The sequence below is a fragment of the Parasteatoda tepidariorum genome, chromosome 3 (genome assembly GCF_043381705.1).
Source record: "Parasteatoda tepidariorum isolate YZ-2023 chromosome 3, CAS_Ptep_4.0, whole genome shotgun sequence".
In the NCBI taxonomy this organism is placed as follows: Eukaryota; Metazoa; Arthropoda; class Arachnida; order Araneae; family Theridiidae; genus Parasteatoda; species Parasteatoda tepidariorum.
In genome coordinates, this window is record NC_092206.1 from 25,852,082 (window position 1) to 25,861,058 (window position 8,977).

General features: G+C 25.5%; 1 protein-coding gene across 1 annotated transcript; it reads right to left on the minus strand.

Annotated features, from left to right (window-relative positions):
* Nucleotides 1-905: 905 nt before the first annotated feature.
* LOC107440505 (DNA-directed RNA polymerase II subunit Rpb7) lies at nt 906-8,618 on the minus strand. The gene is made up of 8 exons (XM_016053451.3): nt 8,489-8,618; nt 7,023-7,132; nt 5,884-6,043; nt 5,752-5,802; nt 4,031-4,096; nt 3,833-3,904; nt 1,903-1,936; nt 906-998 (listed from the first exon to the last, which is right to left on the minus strand). The coding sequence occupies exons 1-8, from the start codon at nt 8,498-8,500 to the stop codon at nt 988-990; spliced, it is 516 nt and encodes a 171-aa protein (XP_015908937.1). The 5' UTR covers nt 8,501-8,618; the 3' UTR covers nt 906-987.
* Between the last annotated feature and the right edge of the window lie 359 nt (nt 8,619-8,977).

Below are 8,977 nucleotides of genomic sequence, written 5' to 3' on the forward strand. Positions count from 1 at the left end.
AGCAACATCAGAATCAGAGCACGACCTGAACATTAAAAATTCTTATTTTTTGCATAAATTTATGTTATTAATATAAAAATAAGGCTAAAAATCTGTATAATTTGTTTAAATTATTAAAATTAGTTTTTATATTTAATTGAGACTTTTAGAAAGCAAAATTTAACATTTAATTAGCTTTTTTTTAACAATACCCTGAATACACTCAATACCATTTTGAAATTAAAATTCAGGAGTAGTTTTATGTGCTAGAAAATATCGTAATTGATGAATAAAATGATAGTACTATTGAATAAGTTTTTGTGAGATATAATTGATTGTATAAAAAAAAGTTTAATGCCAAATAAATTGAAACACACAAAGTTGTGAACTTCCAGAATAGAGTATGAAATTCTTTGATTAGGATATTTTCTAGATTAGGACATCCTGAGTTATTTATGAGCAGAATTAAGTCTAACTGGAAGTGAATTTGAGCTAATTTAACAAGTCTAAGCAAATGCGTGTAATTTCTAAGTGATACAACTATGATAGGTTTTTTTAAAACTTAATTTTTGTTAGAAGGGAAACTTTTGTGGGAAGGGAAACATTTGTACCAGCTGTAAGCAAATAATTAAAAATGCAGCTGTTTCCTGTTTAAATGTCAAAATCTGAGAGCACTATTATTGTAGGATAAACCTTCATATTAAAGAAAAAGTTTTTAATTTTGTGATTTATAAAATCTACAGCTGATGTATTATCTCAACTTTTTAAGTTTTGAAATATATATTTCAACCTGAGCATCTTAAGTTTATATAAATGTAAACAAGTAGAATTTCTCTTTATATAAAATTATAAAAATTTCATGTAAATATGCAATTTCTGTACATAATTCATAAAGTTTTTAACAGGTTTGCAAATAAGAATAAGCATAGGTGTAAAAGTATTTTATTTACAGAATTTGGTAGGAAACAAATATACAGATAAAAACATGGCAGTATACCACCAGCAGTGTCAATTTAAACCTAAAAAGAAATACAAATGAGTTAGACACAATTCTTTATCAATTTACAAACAAAATTAGAAAGGGGAAAAAATTAACATTTAAATAGCTTAGTATATCATAGAAATATAATTATAATCCATAATCCTTTAGATTAAATTGATAAAAGAGTTCTTTCTGTCATAAATAGGGGATTGCAAATACAGTTTTACAATTGCATTATTTAATTATGAAAAAAATATAAATAAGATTATACTGACGATTACAGTATTTTTTTTAAATTTAACCTTACAATTAATGAATTTACACATATTTTTTTTGTAATACAATATTTAAAAAACACAAAAAAAGATTCAAAAATGCTCCCAAAATCAGAGTTAAGAGAATATATATATATACAACTTGCATAAATTGCTTCCAGAATATCAAATGAAGATATTTTAATAATTTTAACAATTAATAGTGAACTATTTTTTGTCTTTTAAATTGTTTTATATTATTTCAGGCTTTTAAAATTATTTTCCCCATCAAATTTGAGGAAGTGAAATAAATTGCTTGCATTCTAGTAGATTTACAACATTAAAATTGCAATCTAGTAGAATTACAACAAACACAAGACAAATAACTAACTACTTTTGTAAAACTGTCTCATTTCTAAAACACAGAATTTAAAGTGAAATATTCTATTAAAGTAAAAATTCTTGCTCTAGGGTAATCAATATGAAAAAAAAAAAAAATAAATAAACCTCTTGTGCAATTTGCGATTGATATCACTAGGTGAAATTTTTAACAAAGAGGGTTAAGCGAGAAATTTACAAACAAGTAAATGGACAAGTTAAAAATGAATTGAAATGTAACAAAACAAAATTTATTTTTCAGGCAATATAATCTCTAAAAGTAATGAACTCTTTTTTTTTTTAACTTACCCAAATAATCATCCATGAGAGTACCTATGGCAAACTGTAAGAGAAAGAAATTTATGTATCAAAAACAAAATAATATTTTTTTAGGATTAATCTACAGAAAAAGATTTATTAACTATCATTATTTAATTTAGTCTAACAATTGAAAGGATACTATAGTAAGTATTTTTGAGTAGATAAAGTTCCTTAAAAATTATTAAAAAATTAAATATTTCTGAACCAACAGAAATAAAGTACAACTTTACAAATCTGAACACTGGCAATCTGAATTTTCAGATAATCCATACTGATATTTTTCTTCAAAAAAAAATTTTTTTTCTCCAAAAATACTTATTATAGAATAACTAAAACAACCATCTGGTCAATAATACAATAGAAAGACAAAATATAAATTTTTTTAAAATTTGTGATAAGGACTTTGTTAAGTTAGAAGAAATATTCAAAAATTATACAAAGCATGATATAGCTTAATTGAGAAGAAAAAAATGGGGATGGTATTTAATATTAAGAATACTATCAAACTAATAAGAATGCTTTTGACATTAGATTCATAATTCTCGTGAATATGAATCACAATAAGTAATAAAAAATGTTTTTAATTTGTTAATCATTAGAATGGACTCTCAATATAGCGTAGGAAAGTAAAGATCAAATAACATGATTGTAGTTCGGATTTGTGAGTTTCTAAAGTATCTAATTTACCAAAATAGGCAATGATCTGAACAAGTTCAATTTAGTCTTACTGTATTTATAAATTATTTTAATGAAATCTTTTAAATCAAATAATAAAATACTTGAAAATAACATTTATATACAAAACAGTACTGTATTTAATGAGCCAATAAAAGAAATAGATCTAACTAAAATTTCAATAATGTTTTTAGTATTATACCTCTGATGGTTGATAAGATAAGTATTAATTTCGAATTTTAGTAAAATGGGACTTTACTAACACTCTAAAATGATAATTTAAACAATAATATTAACTAGAAATGCTATTTTTATAATTTTTTTTTCTTCTTAGAAAAAATATTAACAGTCCTTTGGCACATTTTGGAAAAGAAAAAGGATTTACAAAAAAAAAAAAAATCCCATTAAGAACTAGTAACATAAACCTGTAAATGCCAATATAACAAATTTTCAATAATTTATTTGTATTAAATTTCAAGAAAAGAATAGAAAATTGCCTAGCAACAATTTGTTATAATTGCTCACATCAAAAACTCAGCAAAATGTAAAAATATGTATTTTAACAAAAATTACATATTGAACAGAAGAATAGAAACTAAACAAACTATATTACATGAAATATGTATTTTGATGTAAGATTTGACTAAAAAAATAAATAAATAAAAAAAATCTAACTGTTGAAGGATAAAAATAAAAAGGGTTTCAGAGAAAAAATATTGTTTGTTTATAAAGTTTTTTTTCTTAAGTGTTTAATGGCAAAAATACCAGTAATCTATACATTTTTATAAAATAATCAGATTGTTTCCAACAAAACAATCCAAAAAATAAACGGGAATACAATAGCAAGGCAATTTTCAAAAACAAAAAATTAAATGTTTTGACTTATAACTTGATTAAGGAAGGAAAAAAAGAAAATAACAAAACAATAAAAAAATTTCAACCCTTTCCTCAAGGGAATTTTATAAGAACTATTAATTATATCTGGATTTTATTGACAAACAGATTTAAGAGCTACTGACTGGAAAATATATTTAAAAACCAAAACATTTAATTATAATTTTAAACAAAAATAAGTTTTGTCTTTTTTAAATAGTTCAGTGTTAAAGGCAATTGCTTCAGAGAAACAAAATTAAAATTAGAAATCCATAGTACAGATAATTAAAAGCTAAATAAGCAATACACTTATTGTGAAAAAAGTGCATTAAAGAGCATAAAAAGAAGTCCATAACAAAATAAAACTTACAATATCAGTGGCATCAACTCGCGTGCCAACAATTTTTAGCCGTATCTCATCATCTTGCTGAATTACAACTTCCTAAGGGAATATCAATCAACATTTTTACAAAGATTATTTACAGTTCTTACTCAGATTATCAAGTTAAAAAAATATTTTTCAGTGTTTTTATGTTAATAATATTTGAGTAAAAAGAAATATATTTACCTCATCATCTGTACGATAACAAGGAGGGTTTGAATTTGGATCAAACTGCATATCAGATGGTATAGACTGAAATTAATTTAATAAGTATATAACAGGATCATACGAATTAAATTTACACATTTCAATAATGTTATGAAATAAAATTTTAATAGCTCAAAGATCCAAATTTTATTAGATAAAAATCCACCACACTAATTTTTTAAAAACAATTAAACAATTTTATACTTTTAGAATAAATGGTAATTAAAATCCCGAGCAGAAAGACAAAATGAAGAAAAAAACTATAAAAACCTAACAGAGACACAGCATGCAAGTTGTGATGGCTCAGTGGTTATAGTAACTGAGCTGCCATTGTGAAGGTCTGGGGTTAAATTCTTTGAGGTGGCTTGAAGCCTAAGCAGTTTCAAATAGATGTGAACCAGCTTGTCTAGGAAGTATAAGTTACTTGTGCGCAATGCTGGCAACATTGTCACAAGCATGCCGTTGCTCACAGAACTGTGAGAGCTTCAAGCTAGCTCCAATGCTAATGTTGCAGCTAATAAGAAAAACAAGTTTAAACTCATTTAAGGTAAGTTATGTAGCAATTTTAGTTAAATATAAAAAGTTTAAAGCAACAGTTTAAAAAAATTTAAAGGTTCGAAACAATTATAAAAAGCCCCAGTATGTTCAATATATAGTCAAACCTTGTAAATGTCTACTTGGACAGAAATTTTTTTAATGTTAAAAGTAGTTCATGTTATCAGTACAGAATCTTTTTAAAAATAAAGATCAATATTCGTCAATATGTAGACGATTTCTATTATCTATATATGTTGTCTATGTGCGTTTTCTTACCTTAAATTTCCAGTTTGAAATGTAAATTAATAAAAATTTCATTTCAATAAATGTTCTTACTTTGCACTTCATATCAAACAATAACTTCTATGCATAAGTACAGACAGTTACTTTATAAAAAATAAATTAAACTTATAAAGGAAGAAATAAATATTATAGTTCACACTAAATTTAAAAAGTGCACTTTTTGGTGTTTTGTATATATATTTAAAATTGTATAGAAGCAAATAAAAAATTACTGAAAAATTACTAATAGGACTTAACTGATTGATTGCTCAAATTAGACAGGGTTACTAACATTAGCACATGTTTTCCAAACAACCTCTAACTTATCAACTGTATCCAAAAAAATCATTCACATTTTCATTTTGCATTACAAAAGAACAAACAGTTTTAATTGCTTTGTAAGCATCCAACATAGGAAAGTAAACTAAAGTATTCACTAGCGAAATTTAATAAAATTTTTAGTTCCACATGTCTTCCCCTATAGAAAAACAAATCAGTCATATCAATTTCTTAGAACAACCTATGAGACTGTGGGAGAAATGACTACCTATATTGAACAGAGGACCAAAAGTAGTGGAAAATCAGCTCATGTTAAAAGAAATTCACGGTAAGCATGTTCACATCAACAAGGTTTGACTGTATAACAAAAATTTTTTGTCAAAATTTAAATATTCAAATGTTTTTCATGAATTCCACAGTTTATTTTTGACAATTTTCTAGGAGAACATATTAAAGTTGTAATATACCTTGAATGGTTAGTAAGAAAATTGTAATTCTATGATGACAACACCTTTTCAAGACAGTTTCTGTGTAATACATCCAATCAATTAGAAACATGAAAATTGTAAACACTTTTCTATATAAAAGAAAAACTAACTTACATGTCTGGATATAAAACAAGATAATGGTCCAATTTCAGTAAAAAGTCCAACCTATTTAACAGTAGAAATAACATTAATTTTTGTAAAAATAAATACATTTCATTCAAAAGATTTTTTCTCTTTAAATCATACCTTATTCACTTGAGTTACAACAGCATCAAGAACTTCTCCTTTAAAAGGGCGAAAAACAATAGCTTTGTATTTGACTGGATAAACCACGAAACCACGTCCTGGTTGGATAAAGCCTGCTCCTATGTTATCAATTGTAGTGACCGCAATGACAAAACCATGTCTATACATAGTAAAAATTAACATTATTACAATGATATACATAACCATTAAAAAAAAAATCAGCTTTCACATAACTGATACAAATAGTTTAAAATATAAAATTATAAATATAATTATTAAAATGTAATTTAAATTGTTAATTTATAGGTTCAAATAATAATATTAATTTGTCCATCTTGTCCATTGCTAATTTTCTAATAAATACAATTTATACATTTGGCAATTTTTAAGACAGACATTAAACAAGTTTTAAGGCAATAATTTAAGTTTAAATGTATGATTTTCTTTTAATTATATTTCAATGATAATATTTATAAAATTAAATGCATTAAAACTGAAGTATCTTTTAAGAAATCTAATATTAATTGAAAAAAAAATCTGATTCAAATCAAGTAAACCACATTTTTTTTCAAGAAAAAAAAATCAGAAACTCTGAACACAAATTAATTGAATAAATTGAAACATTGGAAGTGCAAATTTGCCAAAATAAAACTCAATTACAAAACTGCAATTTACAAAGGCACCTCGATTATTTGTAAGTCATAATGATACAGGGAGAAGGAACATGAGAGATTCTTGGCCTTTTTGATAATTTACAGGAAAAATGTAGATATGAAGGTAGGAGTTTTGCTCATAGATTGAAGTTTTCTATTCAAATTTTTAACATTTTGTCAGTGATGTACTAAATAAATATAAACTACAACATTTAAATGTAAATAAATCAGGAAAAAATTTATATAAACTTAATAAAAGGAAAAAAACCCCTGTCTACAATTAAAACATAAGTAAAATTTTTCCACAACTGTAATAAAATTAGTTTAGACAGTTAGAATTTAAAAGTGATGCACCAATAAAACAACAGCAGTAAGTTTATAAGCACGAAAAATGCATAAATTTTTTAAAATTCTTTTGACATTTGCAATAATACATTCCTTAATGTTGCTAACACTTAATAGAAATGACATTTGTAAGCTTCATACTTTCCTGTGCACGTTCCTTCAACTTCAGTAAAAAGTTTCTGCTTCACTGTTTCCAAAAGTTGAGGTCCAAAATAACGGGGATGGAGAAGAATTTCATGTTCTAAGGAAATCTAAAATTTTGAAACATGAAAGGTATTAACAATAGAAATTTAAAAAATGTCTTTAAGAAAATAAATATGATTTTTTTAAAAAAAAGAAATAACACTTTTAAATTATTCTTTCAACAAGTTATTATTCTAGTGGTAGAATTTATTGAGTCAATATTCAGTACCTGAGTTCAATATTGAGTCAATATTCAGTGACCTTAACAGTCAGACTAACACTATAATTGTAAATAAATAAAGCATTGTCTTATAAATATCAATGTTTTTGAAATTAAATTTCAAATACAAGGTAAATAAAAATAGAAAAATGCGTTTAAATTTGATTCCTTATACAATATTAAAAAAGAAAATGGGGATATTTTGAAATAATTACCTACTAGGCACGACTAAGGCATCAGCTTGTAAAATTCTAAAAACAAATGTATTGTAATTTGCCCAGGGCAGCTGCAATTTTAACCCTTTTAATTGGTCACCTTCTGTAATTGTTTTTTTTAAATTTTAGTTTTTGCGGCTAAGCACCCGAAAGTTAACGGAACTTCAGTATTTCTGTCGTAATTTGCAATACGAAAATCTTTCTTTAAAAATCAACTTACAAAGTAACTAAAACGTAAACAAAATTAGCATTAACATTTTTTTAAAAATTATTTATTATAAAAACATGAAAAGCATCATTGCAAGTATTTCGGCAATAAAATAAACAGCACCAATAAACAGTTTTAGCTGTCTAACAAATCATTAGTATGATGTTTATTATCCACAGTAAGTTATATATATGTATATCACTGATAATTTTCTATTAAGAATTATTCTAAATTCAAAAATGCATCATTATTTGGCATATTCATTAATAAGCTTGTAATCCCATCAAATGATCCATATCATGATCCTGTTTCACTAACTATAACAGACATCAGACAAATGGGTTTTAAACTTGCAATTTTTTTCTTAAAAAAAACAACATGTATAGGTTTTCCCTGGGGAAGCTGTGAGTTATATCTCTGAAGTTGGTCCTCTTCTGTAATGTTTTTTAAGTTTCTTGCAGGCCGCAGCATGGAAGTTGCAAGAGTTGGCGATTATTCTGCCGATCATGGTATGGAAACCTTCCCAATAACATATTACGAAACATACAACAAGAGACATAAAAATGCTTATCTATAAAGGATTAAACATATTAACAGGTTTCGGCAGATAATAAGTTAGGTTATATTTTCGTTGTAAGAAAACAGCCTTCCATGAGACCATTTATAACCAACCTAAAATGCAATTATAAACTAAAAATGATAAAAGACTGGAAGAGTAAACAGTATATTAAAAGATATACATTCAATAAAATAAATTTAAACATTTAGAAAAGTTTATTACATGATAGAACATCTTTTGAAAGCTATAAAACGGCTTTCAAGTTGCGGCGATTAAGAAAATAATAAACAAATGCAAAATTTGTCAGATAAAAAGATCTTTAAAGGCATCCTTGTAACCTTTAATAATAAATATATCTTTATTTGATCTATATAAGCTACAAGCACAAAACATTGTTCTAAAATGCAGGTGGCGCTTTTTTCCTTTGCTGCTTGCTGTGCCTCGATTTTAAAAATTTTTGCGAAATTTTTGCAGTGTTTAATTTGTGATTTATTGATATTGATGTTTAACTTACGCTTATTTGTTAAATAGAGCAAAACATGATATGATGATTTGTTATTTTTTTATAAGTAAAGAATAAAGAGCTTGGCAGCTTACCACATTCCCCGTCCCGCCTTTTTTTTCTTTATCAGCATTATATTTTACAAGGAAGAAATATGTTTTTGTTGTGTATTTTAAATAATATTTATCACCATTAAGAACAAGTTGGAT

What these genes read in the sequence shown, in the direction of transcription:
- LOC107440505 (XM_016053451.3), bottom strand. An exon ending in CTTGTTTTATATCCAGACAT is followed by an intron (nt 4,097 to 5,751) that starts GTAAGTTAGTTT and finishes AATTAATTTCAG; the next exon opens with TCTATACCATCTGATATGCA. An exon ending in GAGTTGATGCCACTGATATT is followed by an intron (nt 1,937 to 3,832) that starts GTAAGTTTTATT and finishes TTTCTCTTACAG; the next exon opens with TTTGCCATAGGTACTCTCAT.